The following is a 14783-nucleotide window of genomic DNA, read 5'->3' as shown; positions in this document are numbered from 1 at the left end:
TCACGTCTTATTCCACCACCACAAAAAGATCTTCACACAGAGGTGAGACAGTAGCATGAGAAAGTATGATTCCCCATGCTCTTAATCATCACTTTAACCAGAGGGCCATTTAAGGTACCATTGCATTTTACAAGTTAGGCAGTTATGAAGCCGGTATGACACACCGTGTTTGTCTTTATCAGTGGACGTTAAGTATGTCTGAATTTATGAATAACAAAAAGTAGTGTTTTAAAGGCTTGTTTTATCTGGTCTCGTTTAGTGTTTGGTTTTTGTCTGTTTTTTAATCATCATCTTTATTGAAATGTTATTACAAGTCTATTATATTATATGTGTGACTATTACATGTCTTATGTAACTGGTTACGATTCTTTGTATACTTAAAACACTGGTTTGTATCTGCTCTCTTGTGCAAGTTATTTTTATGGCTTTTTCGGTTACACCATATTTTTCCTGTACTAATTTTACACATTGGTGCTTTATTGTTGATTTAATGGCTAACCTAACATGTGACCATGGGTAACAGTTACAGTGGTCTTTCTCCACCGAAAGCCAAAAGGATTACAAAACAGTTATTATGGCAATAAAAGACAAAGATTCAGTGTTAAGCAGAACTTGTTGACTAATTTTACGTAAAAGCCTTTTGCTCCAGTGATTGTCTGGTTTGTTTGAATTTCTTTTTAGGAGCTTAGTTTCCACAAATTACACAACATATAACAATTTCATCAGTATAAGAAAACAACACAAAAATAAAACTAATGTCACAATTCACCATGGAGCCCATAACGCGCAGCAAAAGCAACTTTTGCTACTTTGGGTGTCGACACAAACCCTGCTTTAAAGCTCTCAGAGCCCCCCGGCTTTGCCGTGCATGCATGACTTCTCATTCACTAATCACAGGGGACTGTTTGCACGACCCCCTCCCTTATGACATCCCACCCAGACTCCCATTGCTTCCGCAAGGGATGATTCAGACAGTGGCGTGCTGGATATGAAGTAAACCATAGCTCAATGGACCCAGATTAGAGTGTGTGTGTTTGTGTGGGTCCATAATGTCAAACTCACATCAACCAGCCAGACGTCATTCACTCTGGTGTCTTTAAATCTATGGAATAGAGAAAAAACATAGTTGTAACCATTCAGCTGAGACTAGACAGAAATGACAAGTTCTGCCAATCAAATAAATCACATTAAAATTAATGAATAATAAAATCAAATGAAATACCACAAAAGACTGTGAGTATACCATATGGGTAAATCTCCCCACAGCAATCCAAAGTCATATTTAACGTAAGAATCATATTCTCACATTTAAACTGCTGACATCTGGGGGCCTGAAAAAATCAATTAAAGCCTGTGGCGTGCAGACTACTCTCTGCCCATTGATGAGCTAATGTTTAAATTGTCATTGGCAAAATCATGAAAAATGTTCCAATACAAAGACAGGCTTATTACACACAAGAGAGATAATCTACAGAGACTTTTCACCACAGGCATCCAATTAAAATAAATAAAGCACTGTGCAACTAGAAAGAGAGGAAATCAGCATTACCACCATGTATTTTTTTCTGCTAATGCAACCACTGCAATGTGGGCACTTTTTACCATACAGGATTTAGAGCATTGCTAAAGTACAGGACGTAGGAGCAGTGAGCCACTTTGCATCCACACGGAGCATGATTTCTAAACTCGGAAGTTGCCGTAGCAGGAAGCTGAATTGGTGAATCAGTGAAGGGGGAAAAGCACATAGTAGTGCATCACTTACGTGTCATCTAGGTCTTCAACAAATGCAAGCACCGCTGAACTCAGGAAAGCCGCTATAACTGTGACGGTAAAAGAAAACACTGAAATCAGACAAGGTGTTTATCTCAATGTGAAGCTTTACAGCTTTAGGGTTTCTTTTCCTCCCCGGCATTAAACCTCATGATTGAAGCATCACCAGCTAAAGCTGTCGCCCCTCCGGCTAACTGTGCTTCAGTTTGAGCCGCATTTTCACCAACGGCAGCTGCAAGGGGCCTTTAAACTGATGCTGGGATAGCGGGTGTGGTCCACTGTTATTCATACAGGAAATACAAAAGCTGAACATACCTCCACAAGCCAGGGAAGCTTTTACTTCTGCCATTGCTTCGAGTGGAAACAGCAAGCAGGAAACAACCGCTAAATCGACCTCCCTCCGCGCATGCGCCGGGTTGCGCAGCCTCCTGAAGGGGTTACCAAACAAAACGGTTCCTCCTTTAGCTTTTTTTTTGTAGTTTAATTTTGTTTTAATAGTATTTAAATCACTTTTGATCTGTACCACTTACTAGATTTTTTTACAGAAGATTTTCATCGACGTTTACGCCATGTTTACGGTCTATTTTTTCCACTTTATGAACGTACACAAATGCAAAAATATAAGTATTTATACTGATGAAACTGCAAGTCAAGGTTTGTGATGCAGGTCGTCCTAATAAACAGGTGGTTAATAACAAATAATTAATGAATATTTATTGTGTTATGTTCAATTTAGTTTATTTTTACATTCCGTTGATAGAACATTTTTTCCACAGTTAAATAGAATAAGAAAGATTATCTAATGAAAACAACACAAGGTACTGATGTTGATCTTTCTGTTTGTTTGTTACGGGGGCCCTGGTTGCTGTAATTATTTACTTACTTCATCTTGTTGCCGTTTCTTATCTTACAGTTTCCCCCTTTTTTTTTTTTTTTTTTTTTTTTTAAATCAGCAACCTTTTAACTGTACTGAATTTTGAAGAAGCGACACTGATGATGACTACCTGTACCCACCATCAGGTGTCGCTCTAAGATAACGGGCAGCGGGCCAAGCGCCTCAATGCCTGTGTACTTCCATAGAATAAAGTGATCATATACAATAAATATCATCAATATTACCATACATCTCTCTGTCTTCACTTTGTTTGTTTTTAGTAGCATCTTAAATACATAAACATTAAAATACTACCAGAATAAGAGAATTTGCCAGTGATTGCCGTCCAAATTTGTGCACTGCTTCCAATAAGGCTGATATTCATATTTACAAATCATGATTTCCCAACCAAATATTCTCCAGTTCTTTGAGTTTGTGGATGAGTATTGTGCACTTATCACTGAATGCCTCTGAATCTCATATCCAACACTAATGATTGTAGCCACCTTGCTTCTCAAGTTACCCACAGTCTACATCTGCCGTTCTATGACCCTAAGGTCCAATCACTTTGTGCACAAAAGACATCACAGGACCATATGTTTTATTGAAAACATTTATTTGTTTTGAGAAGGTTTTTTGAATAATAATTTGTAACCAATACTGAATATCTTTAAGGTTATCAAACATGTTTGCACATAAACTTCATCTTAGAAGTTTATAATTAAGATTCATTTTTACAAACCAAAGGTTCATCTCACGTATGACGCACACAAGTAAATATACAATACATTACAAGGCATAGAATGGTTAGCTTCACAGAATGTGGCTGAAATTTACAAAATAAATAAGAATATTTTGTGTAACTTTATTTTCCTATTGTCTTCACTTGTCTCTCTTCAAACCTCTGGCTGGCACACCAGGCATGTAGCTTTGTTTCAGAGTTTCACTGGCACTGGAGTACCAGCGTTGTGTTGTGTTTTTCCTCATTGCATTGAATGCGTTGAGTACCATTTCAGAACTTCATATTCAAAATAAACTGAATGCCATAAGCTTGCAAAAGAGTCGTAAAGAAGGCAGAGGTCTTGCTGGATTTTTCATTATTAAATATGAACGCCTATGCTCGTTCATCAATATCAGCAATTTCATGTAGAACAAAATCTTGGTCCAGAAATTTTAGTGGGAAATTCCAGTTTTTTTTTCGCACCTTAGACAGAAATGCTTATATACAAAATCAGCATGTCATTCTTGTTCAAAAAACAAGAAGAGAAAGCATGAAATACTTTTGTATCCTGTGAAAGAGCTGTACTTTCTCACGGGGTGAATAGTGATCATGACTGTGTTACTAAACAGATTCATGTGGAGGATCGCCATGCTGACGGCTCATGTGCCAAGTTTGTGGAGGGCTGAATGCCTTTGTATTTGGAAGGGCAGGAACCTGGACACAAGCTGTTAAGTTACATTGTAAGGCCACGGTGACTCCCGCGGTGACAAAACCGCTGAAGCAAAGACAGCTAACACAACACAAATATACATTTTTAGCATTTGGGTCACATTCAAAGCATCTGCAATGCACCACTGAGTTCTCAGTTTCAGAAGTAAAAGTGCCCTCCTTATAGTACAAACATACAAAGGCATGAATTTTAACCAATTGTTTGCCTTTCTTCACAACTTTTCCTATAGAAACTTGTAGTACAGCAAAGTTGTTTGTCTTCTTTACATAAAGAGAGGACTTGTTCTGTAGACTCCCACACTCAGCTGTCTGACTGAACCCACTCATGTCATCTTACAAAAGTGACCTCAATGGAGCCTTTAAACAAAGCTTTCTTTGCCCCATTTTATCACTCATCAGAAAACAACAACAGCAGCAGTGACATGATTCTGTTTTCCACAGGCTACACTCACTCTTGACACCAAATTATTCCTTTATGGACAAAAAAAAAAAAAAAGAGCATTATTATGAAGCTACATGTTTAACATCACAATTCATAATTCAGACAAAACGAATACAAAAAACGTCTCATCAACATCAAACTCGGCAGCATTTATCTGAACACAAAGCAACAACATAACAACCAAACTTTGTATTTTCTTTATATTATTTTAACTGACAGCAGTCCAAGGCCCAACTGAAACATGAAAAGGAATCTCCTGCTGATGTTTATGCTGCTGGAGGATAAGATAACATAATTCTTGCTCAATTCACCATCATAATCAAAACCTCTGTGGTTCAGTCCTGGGACAGATGCAAAATTGAAAACCTTGCCACCCAGTTTGTGGACTGGTGTTTGCTTTGACTGGTCAAATAGGACTCAAAAAGCACTGCGCACACTTCAGTGCCTTTAATTTAGCAATTGCAACAATTTGTCACAGGTAACATCTCCAAGACTAGCTAAATTCCACAAGTGTCTATCATCAGAGCCCATGTTTTCTAGTTTCATTCAGCTTTCAGTGTACTCTCATACCAAAGATCCTGCTGCACGACACAGCAACAAAATCAGAGTTTTCCTGTGAGTTTTAAGCTTTTACAAAAACCAGAACATCTTGCTTAATGCAGGTGGAAACTGCACCACAAAAAAAAAAAAAATCCTATAAAAATCTCCTTAACAGTTTTTTGTTTTTGTCTTTTTTCCTAAGTGGCATCACTTCAGGAATCAGAGAACACGATAAACCTTAAAGATCCATCTCTTAGGTCCATGAGAGAAAATCATGAATGTTTCCATAAATTACTTTTGCTTCCCAATTTCCACTGTTGCATAGTCGCCACTACAATCACACCCCAACCTACAGATTTTAGTTCTTTTAAGTTGCCAAACAGCACGTTAAAAGTGTCACTGAGGATCTATACTGTGTGGCTGCCTCAGGTACATCATCTGAAAGCCTTTTGAAGTGGAAAAAAAAGTAAGGGTCTGGATGAGGCACATCGGTGATGTCACATAAAGTGGATGAAAACAAAGGCGTGCTGCTGTAGCGCTCCTCTAATACTACTGTGCAAACTGTACACCCAGCCAACTCCAAAATGACCAATGCTTATTTAAAAAGTTCTTAAAGTCGCTGGAATAAGCAGCAGCTACGTGGTGTGCAGCATTGCATAGTTGAGTTCCACTGAGGACTACATATTACAGCGTGACAAGCCATCATCGACAAGCATCTGGTAGATCAATGCTCATTCCAGGATGTCTGTTTCAAATGGGACCAGATGGTAGTAGGAGAGGTTGGTGACATATGCTTCTGTTTCTTCATCACACACATCTGTTTCCAATGGCAAAAACTCTGTTCCATCTTCATACCTGGCAATAAAATGAAAGACATACTGGGTTAACCCAGGCCTGTGCAGTTTACCCCAGGAATCAAAGGTGTGATGTAAGTGTCTACATCAAAACACTGACAAAACTTTAAAGCCGTGCTGCCATTTATGGGTGATTTACATTGTTTTTGTGTTTCTGTTAAGTACCGAGAGGAATGTGTTCCTCTTTTGCTTTCTACACACACCCAGGGAAGGAAGAGCTGCACAGACACACTTCCTGTGCTATGTGAAGCGGGTGGAGGGTCCTGGGGTAGGTTCACATTCTAGGACCTCTTTACTCACCAAAGCATTTATTGTATACACTCAAAGGCAAGCATGGAAATCCTCTCCTCCTTGTGAGAAGGCAAGTAGGTAGTTTCTTACTCTGAAGTGGCCTTCAAACCTACAACTGTGTTAAACTCACTCTGGTCCTTAATGTGATTTTAAACATAGCTTTCTTGCTCAGTAACATATGCAAAGGCAGATATAATAATGACTGAGCGATCCTTATACTCACGTATGTTCTACAGAGTCGGTCGATGAAGGTCTCTCTTTTTCTTCGGGGATACTGTTATCGAACACGATGGTTTCTGTGTTGGCCAGACAAAATCCATTGGACCGCATGATTTCTGGAAAATGCAGAGGGGAATATTACATCATCCTTAAAGAAATCATGAAAAATAACTGAAATGTAGTTATATTCACATTAAATAAGTATATGAACCTGATATCTTGATTGGACTGTCAAAGCATGGCTGGATTCTGTGGACTTTGTCGTTCCTTAGCACCTGATCCAGGGGCGACCGCTCAAAGAAAGTCAGCATCACCTCTGATCTGGAATACTAAAGAAAGAGGTTTTTGAGTACAGAGCTGATGTTCTCATGTAAGAAGCTTTTATAAGTCTATATGACATGCCATCAGATGAAATACCAACCTTGCATGGCATGTTGATTGCATTCTTCAGTAGCCTTTCCACTTCGTTTAACTTCTCCTCGATGTCGGTCGCTTCTTTGATTTTCACCAGCCCTGAAAGAAACAAAAAGAACTAAATGATTGCGGTACGCTGGATTTGGCTGCTGATTTGAATTCCTGTCAGTGAAATAAAGCTCTATTAACTTGATTCCTTCGATTTAAAACCATCCACTGGATCTCCATGAAGTGTTTTACATCCGTTCATGTCACAGGCCGCCGAGGCAGACCATGTGTGGGTTAGCGTTGAGGACCCAGGAGCAGACAGAGGCGAGGGGATGAAACTTTAAAGCCCAAAAATAACCTTTATTTTGCTAGTTGCAGGTGATAACATACAGAGTTAACTGAGAAAATACCGAGTCAAATAAGACCTAGAACTACAACTTAAACTGCGACAATAAACTATGATCAGACATGGGGTAAGAAACACAGACAACACGACGCTGAACACAGGAAGACTGAGGACGTAAATACACACATGAGGTGATCAGGAGAAGTGGAGACACAGCTGACTCGAATGAAACATAATGACAACACAGGGGAGAATTACACCGGACACACTAACATGAGACACCGACCTTCAAAGTAAAACAGGAAACATGACAGGCACAGACTAGACACTGAACTAAACCTAAGAACAAACTCTTAACCAGAATAACACTGAAACTTAGGATTATAATATTCAAAACAGGACAACTAAAGAATCAGAAAACAAACCATAATACAGAAAAAACACCAAAATACAAGAAACTGAAAATACTGGGTCAAAATGACGCAGAATCATGACAGTTCAAGAGCCCTGGATGATAAATAGTCTTGCTTTTAGCCTTTGAGCTTCCTTTGGGGTCAAACATTTTCCTTAAAAGCATTGCATTATTATGACCTACTCAATGTTACTCACTTCACCCGTCAGTCTTTTTAATGTTGTAAAAAGTGTATTGGAACAACTCTAAGACAGGGTGAAATTTGACGCAGCGGTGCCTTTAGTATAGATGTTTTTGGTGAGCCCTTATCATTTGTACATAGAGACGGATGTACAAAGAAACTTTCTCTCCATGAAAAGGCCAAGTGTAACTATTTCTGCACCTAGAAAATGAAAGAGGGCAGTCTCTACGACCTTTACAGCCATCACTGTGTTAGCTTTCTGTAGGTCAAAACACAAAAGCCAGACAGATTTTAATTCATCCCAACTCTTGAAAAAGACTGGCTCAAATGCAAGAGTCCTTTTTATTTCGGTAACCTTTTTCCTCACAATGCCCCATGATATTTACCTCTCGTAGGAGGAGAGAAAAACAGACCACATACCATTGTCCTTAGAGCAAGAGCAGGGTGCACACTAACACTGTAAAACTGCCACCGCAATTGCTGGCATTTGTATAACAGCAGTAATAACAGAGGAAAGTAATAATAGGTGGTGGAGTGGCTGCAGAACAATGTCTGTGATAGCACGCTAATCCTGCATAAAACTAGGAAGGCAATTTAAGAGGCAGTGGGAGCGTAAAATCAGCACATTTGGTAATAGAAGGCTACCGCCGATATGAGTGAGCAAGTCAGCAGAGCATCATTTACAGCCAGCCTGCTGACAAAGGGATGTGGTGAGGAGAATAATGATGAAGACTGCAGCCACAGGGATGTGGCTCTGTCTGAACTGACTGGGACAGATGAAATGTAGTCACACAGTGGTTACATGGAAGCACTGAGTAAGACGACCTCTATGCACACTCACAGGCTCATCCATTTATAATGACCCACAGTGATGACATCACATCCTGGGGGATGTGAAGAGTGATGTGGCAGTTGAATCATGACTAGGTGCCCAATCTGAAGCTTGTGTTATGCCCTCCTTCTGTTTAACTTGCAAAGTCCTTTCGATATCCGTTTGCCAGAGCGCGGTGCAAGAACAGATACAAGTTTTAGGCGAAGGATGTCAAACTCATTTTATATCGTACAGCCCACTTTGATCCTAAGAAGTGAAACTCCTGTTTCTGTTAGTGTAAAGAAGCTTAATTACACATTTATTCACTGAAATATCTCAATATAAGGAAGTGAAGTACAATTTCAACCCTACGTCTCAATTTTTCTTTGCGATAAAGAAATGCAAACAATCTGTCAGCATCTTCGGACTCAAATTGTAAGACATAAATGTGCAATAATACAGAAAAATTCTGGTAGTGCATTGCCCAGCCTGACTTGCGATTATAAAACAGAAAGTTTTTGTTCATTCACAGAAAGTTCTTTTAAACTAAAACAGAAATTTCTGTTGTAAATAGACACATCGGCCATTTAATTGTTTCTCACTTAGTTACATTGGTATGGTATGGTATGAATGGCCATAGGGGTGTTCTTTTTAAGTAGAGTTAAAATGTGTTCTTCACATTTTAGTTCACTAATTTTCTTCAGTTTTCTTCAACGATTTTTCTTGTTCTTGATAAAAACAAGACTATACCTAAATAAGTACTAATGCACAAGGAAAAAGCAATGACGAAGTTTATCTACACTTTTGTCAAATAAAAAAGAAGAAAATATTCAAGAGAGACAAGATCCAACCAGAACTAATTAAGATGTGTAGAAAGGCAGGGCAAGTTTGGAAGTGATTCAATCAGAAGTAAACTCCTTATGCAGTTAGGTTAGACACACACAATTTGATCTGGCCCCGGGAAACCGGGTGGGAACAGGGGTTCAGCTAACTCCCACGCTCCCCGTTTCTCATGAAAACGTGACAAAATGTCAACGTTAAAAGTAGACAAATAGACATATTACAAATTTAGTTTCCTAAATTAGGACAAAAACTAATTCACATTTTAGTCAAAAGTCTGTGATTAAAATAAATCAAAATTTACTGTCAAAATGAACACTGCTGTCTTTCACAGGCTGATTCTGGTCCCTAGGCCTTATGTTTGACACCCGTGTTTTAGGCACTTTAAGATGTTTTACTACTAAAGTTAGTGATAGGTTTGTGTCAATATTCAGTGTTGTAAACATGCAAAAATTAGATAAATGTGTTACAGATTGGTCCACTCGACCAGAAAAATCAGGGAGTAGTGTCAGTAAATAAAAGCAGCTGTATGGAGAGAAGTAAAAATTGTTTAAAATATGTAGCTGAAGTCAGAAAATAACCTCTTGGATTAAACAAGACAAGCTTCACAATGTTGGAAATGTGTCCATAAAGTTCATTAGGTTGTGTTACAGTTGTTCATATTAATTCAAAACCTCGGGAGGTTTCAAGTGTGAGTCAGCAGTTAACATCTTAAACGGAAACAAAGCCTTGATGACGACGTCACTGCGGAGACTTCAAACCACACCCTGTCTTGTTAGTTGTTATCCTCGGGGACAGATTTCAAAGTTTGTGTCCACTGATGTAGTTCAGTAATGTTATAAATTAAATGAAAAGTACACTTTATTGCATGCATGCACGCAGTCCATCGAGGAATGAATTATGAGGAATAAATCATAAGCATTTAATCTTAGAGATTTGGAGCGATCAAGCTCACAAATTGCTGTTCTTTTCTTCAGAGTCTGATCTTGGCTGTGTCTTTGCACATAAATATTTTCAAAGTGGGAACTAGTGGGTAGGGGTGACAACGATGGGACGTTTTTCACTGCATAATCTGGAAGACTGCGTATAACACCAAGACTCAAACATGTGTGATGTGCCAAAGAGAAGTGTGTGTGTGTTTCTGCCAGTTGTGCAAGTTGTAACCACTGTTAATCTGGTGTGTGTAGCTTGATTATGTGTCTAATTAGAGAGTGCAAATTTCAGCACGTAACTGCTGCCATCAGTTGGCTTCATACGGTGTTAATCAGTCATAAGGCCCAATGTCGTGTAAGCATGTTATTGTAGATGACAAATACTGATTAATGTTTATTTTAATCACACAGCAAAACTTTTGGATGAGAAAAAAATATTCATTAAAGAAAGTTTGGGGATTTTTCGGGAGCGGATTTCGTGCCATAGCTTTGGAAATCACTCTAACACATCAATCTTTACACTAATATTAGAGTGCTTCGCTAGATTACTGACATGCGTCTCATGAGTTTAACCCAGGATGTCTAATTTTCTGTGTTTGCTAGAATTACATGGTTGTAAACTGATTTTTCTGCTTGGACTTTCTGGTTATAGTGGTCCATGCACTATAATTAAACAACACTGTCATTGGTGGTATAGAGCAAATTATTCTACAGTGAAACTATTTTCACTTTACCCTACAGTGACCTCACAGCCAGCCATTTTGGCTCTTTTTAGTTGTCTCTTAGTAGCTTTCACTTTTGATTACTGTACTTCTATTTTTAAGAAGAACACGTGACTGTTTATTTACCTGGGGCTGCTAGTTGGTAAAATGTGATCAGTACCACTAATTTTAGTCATTATAAAGGTAGATTATTATAAAATGCCATGGTGACGAGAAGCTCTGTAATATTACAAAAAAATAGAAGCATGTGTATAACAGGAACTCAGCCGTCCCCACATCTTCCTCATGCACATTATCTAGTCATCCTATGTTGTAAGAGCCACATTTCACAGTTATCTTCTGCAGGGATCTGATAAGCTGCAGTCAGCAGCACAGTACTTAATCATTCAACCACTAACATGCCAGTTTGTCAACACATTATTCCCGAATACTTCAGTCATCAAGCCCCAGGCATGGTCAGAAAGAAGATGTTACTTTTATTAGCAAGAAGTTGCACCAAGTTGTTGCTGCAGGCCATTTTAATCTTAGATCTTTAATCACATGCACACTAGATTTCCTGTAAAATCTCTATTTGCAGCCGCTACGTGTATGCTGCCATTTGTTTGGTTTCACAAAGCTGCTTTGTGAAAAGCTGAAATGGCTCAGCTTGATTCAGCTGTCGTTAAGCTGGAAGTTAAAGGAAGACTTTGGCATTTCGAGGAATTTCGTTTCTTGAGTTATGCTTGATGTTGATAGTGTTGCACGTCCACAAAGCTCACCTGCCCCTCCGAGATCATTGATAAATGCAGCAATGTTGTTTTGTATTGATTTTTCTGGATTAGATTAAACAACTATGTTAAATAGCGATGTTTACAGATGACATGAGAGCAGATCGTGTACCTTTGAAAGGTGCTAGGTCAGGTGAATTCTCCTGTCTGTAGCCATTCTGAGCACATTAATGATCAAATTGCCTATTTTCTTCACTCTCATCTCTCATCTAATGCAAATTTTGATCAGACAATGCATGCACATCCCATTTTAAATGTCGAGTTGCATGAAAGTGATGTGCACATATTTTTTTAATTATACAGTGCATTATATGTAGTCTACCAATTTAATAGCCTCTCCACAGTGTCAAAGTGTCACCTTCACTTCCTACAACAGAGTAAAAATTGAGGTTGTATTATATTGTTTAGCATTCATATATTACTGTAAAAAAAAACAAAAGCCTAAAATAGAAAAACTGCTTCAGTAGGCAACAGAAGCTGACAGTTTGTACGAGTGATTTCAACGCTGTCTGCGTCTACATTCCTTGATCATATCTTGCTCACATTCCATGTGAGCAATCGCTCGCTGTCTGTATGCTCATGGGGTCACATGTAAGGCAAGTGTGATGAGGCCCTGGCAGACCAGCGGTACTAAATATGGGAAGTCCACTCCTCCGCAGTCGCCCTCTTTCTCATCATGACACAAGTCTGAAAAGCTCTGCACGCCTTCCTTGTTGCCTAGACGCAGCACAGAAACAGGAAAACATGACCAGAGCCAAAAATTGTGGCAAAGTGGACTGAGAAAGGGCAGACCTATGTTTTTGTTTTTCCTCAGGATCTTCAATCAGGGCAGCGATTAGATGGGATGCAAAGGAAATATTAAAAAGGGATAGGAATTCAGGAATTCCTCAATTCTTTTTTAACCCCGTGGCTCACAATCCGTCAATGAAATGCTCAAACCAGTTTCAAACACTAAAATGGTCTTGATGTCTCCTTCAGCTTCATTTATCATTGAGCTATAATCAACATGAGAGTGACAGACGGAATAAAGAAGTGAAAAGTGAGTCATGAGATCAAAAACGTCTCGTCCCAAAATGCATTCCACACTGCACTGGCTGAGGCGAAGCAGCTAGCTGTCAACAACTGTCAACTCTTTTAGTGCCTGAGCAGGAAGCCAGCCTTTCCAGTCCCAGCTAAAGGGATGTCTCCAAAACACTGGTATAGTGTCTCCAGGTCTCACTTGTCACACATAGTGTGTCCAGTCTTAGGTCCTAAATATTGACATAGATTAGAAACATGCTGTCAGCACAGAGCCACAGACTATTGATGTGACATCCTAAAGAGCACAATGTTAATTATTAACCTCCAAGGCTCTGAAGCCTTTCAAATTAGAACCGAGCCTTTGCTGATTAAGCTCTAGATTTTTCTTCGTGTATTCTGCTTTGTTAATCACCAGCACTTTAATCAGCCCTATGGTGTCAATGGATCATTTGCGAATCTGGATCTGACTGCAATGCACAAAAACGCACAAAGACTACAACTTCTGTACCATCTCTTGCAAAATGTAAACAGGAATATAATCTGCAGGAGGATTTCCTTTAGGGAGTCCACCGCAAACTCCAAGACAAACTTTTCAATTAGTTAAAAAAAAAAAAAAAAGTGGTCAGTGCCGATTTAGTTCGAGGTAGCTTCATATTGCTGAAAAATGCTGCAAAGGTCTGGTAAATAGTAGAAAACTGAGCTTCAATTATTTGACTAATTACATAGAAATGCCATCTGCAAGTTTAATTGCTCGAAATGCCAAAATTAGTTCTTTGTTTCGGGACTTCAGAGTAAATATTTCTCTTCTGGAATCTGAAACTCTTAGTGCTAAAGAGGACAGGGTGGCCAACTTACTTCCTACACTTACAGTATAAATGCAATAGCTACGCTCCTGAACGGGAATATAATAATAGAAATGAGTTCTTTCTGATACTGCTCGATCATCGCTTCCTGCCTTGTAGATTAGTAACTGTCACATGTTATCCGCTGTCACACCAACCTTCTATCAGTGGAGATTTGGACAGATCTCGTCTGTCCTCCGGAAAAGACTCCACCAGTCTCCTAAACAGCCGCCCGAGATCAGAGTAACTGCGATGCAAGTATAAAATGTTCCTGTCAGACCACTCGGTCCTGATCTCGAAAAACTCCTCTTCCTCTCCGCTCTGACTGATAATAAGTCTCCGGATCCCGTTAACCCAGCAGTCCCGGACGAACATGTTGACCAGGGACGTCCCTTCAAACACAGCCGATGCCATTCCTCCAAGCCGTCAGTCCAGCATGCTGCGGCGGGCCCGGTGAACAGCAGAATGAGGTGTTCGCGATGACAATGTCAAATACATAAACAAATAAAAGAAGGCAAGGCAACTTTGGTAACTTTTCGACCAGCCTCTGTGTCTGAGCGGCAGCAGAGTGTGAGCGAGAGGAGGATGATGGCTCAGCCCATCACAGGCGTAATCTCAAACGTGGCATGACTTAGAAAAAAAAAATAGACTTTAGAGCCAGCGATAACGCCCCTGAAAAACTGATTTGGTAATATTGATCCAAGTGCGGGTTTTTTTCCGTCAATTATTGACGACAAAAAAAAAAAAAAAAAAAAAAAAAAAAAAGAAAGAAAAGATCCAACACTAAACCCACACCTCTCAGAATAAGACACTGCTCCCTCCCTCTTTGCGCTTCCAGAGCATTTAACCTCACACTTGGATCAGCAGCTTTTCTTTCAGCGCAGTTTCCTCCCCTCTCCTTCCTTCCTCCCTCCTTGACAACAGGCTATTATTATGCAGGGAATGCAAAGGGCTGTGAGGACAAAACTGTCCATCTCCGTGTGTATAATCGGGATCGACAGGTTCAATCATTCATTTTCTTTTGCACACTGTCAACTAGTTATTGGTGACCCTGCATGCGAGGTCGCT

General features: G+C 39.4%; 2 protein-coding genes across 2 annotated transcripts in view; both read right to left on the bottom strand.

The window, feature by feature from the left end:
• tmx3b (thioredoxin related transmembrane protein 3b) overlaps positions 1 to 2195 on the bottom strand; it is a 33966-nt gene extending 31771 nt beyond the window's left edge. Inside the window, exons 1-3 of the mRNA XM_005738906.1 lie at positions 2086 to 2195; positions 1763 to 1820; positions 1063 to 1102 (exon numbers count right to left, since the gene is read on the bottom strand). Of these exons, the coding sequence (XP_005738963.1) occupies positions 1063 to 1102; positions 1763 to 1820; positions 2086 to 2119 (132 nt within the window). The 5' untranslated portion in view covers positions 2120 to 2195. The remainder of the gene's footprint in view (positions 1 to 1062; positions 1103 to 1762; positions 1821 to 2085) is intronic.
• Positions 2196 to 3684: 1489 nt separating this feature from the next.
• pxdc1b (PX domain containing 1b) lies at positions 3685 to 14439 on the bottom strand. The gene is made up of 5 exons (XM_005738905.1): positions 13874 to 14439; positions 6862 to 6953; positions 6652 to 6769; positions 6445 to 6556; positions 3685 to 5931 (listed from the first exon to the last, which is right to left on the bottom strand). The coding sequence occupies exons 1-5, from the start codon at positions 14127 to 14129 to the stop codon at positions 5808 to 5810; spliced, it is 702 nt and encodes a 233-aa protein (XP_005738962.1). The 5' UTR covers positions 14130 to 14439; the 3' UTR covers positions 3685 to 5807.
• Positions 14440 to 14783: the final 344 nt, after the last annotated feature.

The sequence above is a fragment of the Pundamilia nyererei genome, unplaced genomic scaffold (assembly GCF_000239375.1).
Source record: "Pundamilia nyererei isolate P.nyererei 1_Seehausen unplaced genomic scaffold, PunNye1.0 scaffold00087, whole genome shotgun sequence".
NCBI lineage: Eukaryota > Metazoa > Chordata > Actinopteri > Cichliformes > Cichlidae > Pundamilia > Pundamilia nyererei.
This window is presented reverse-complemented; position numbering and strand designations above follow the sequence as displayed.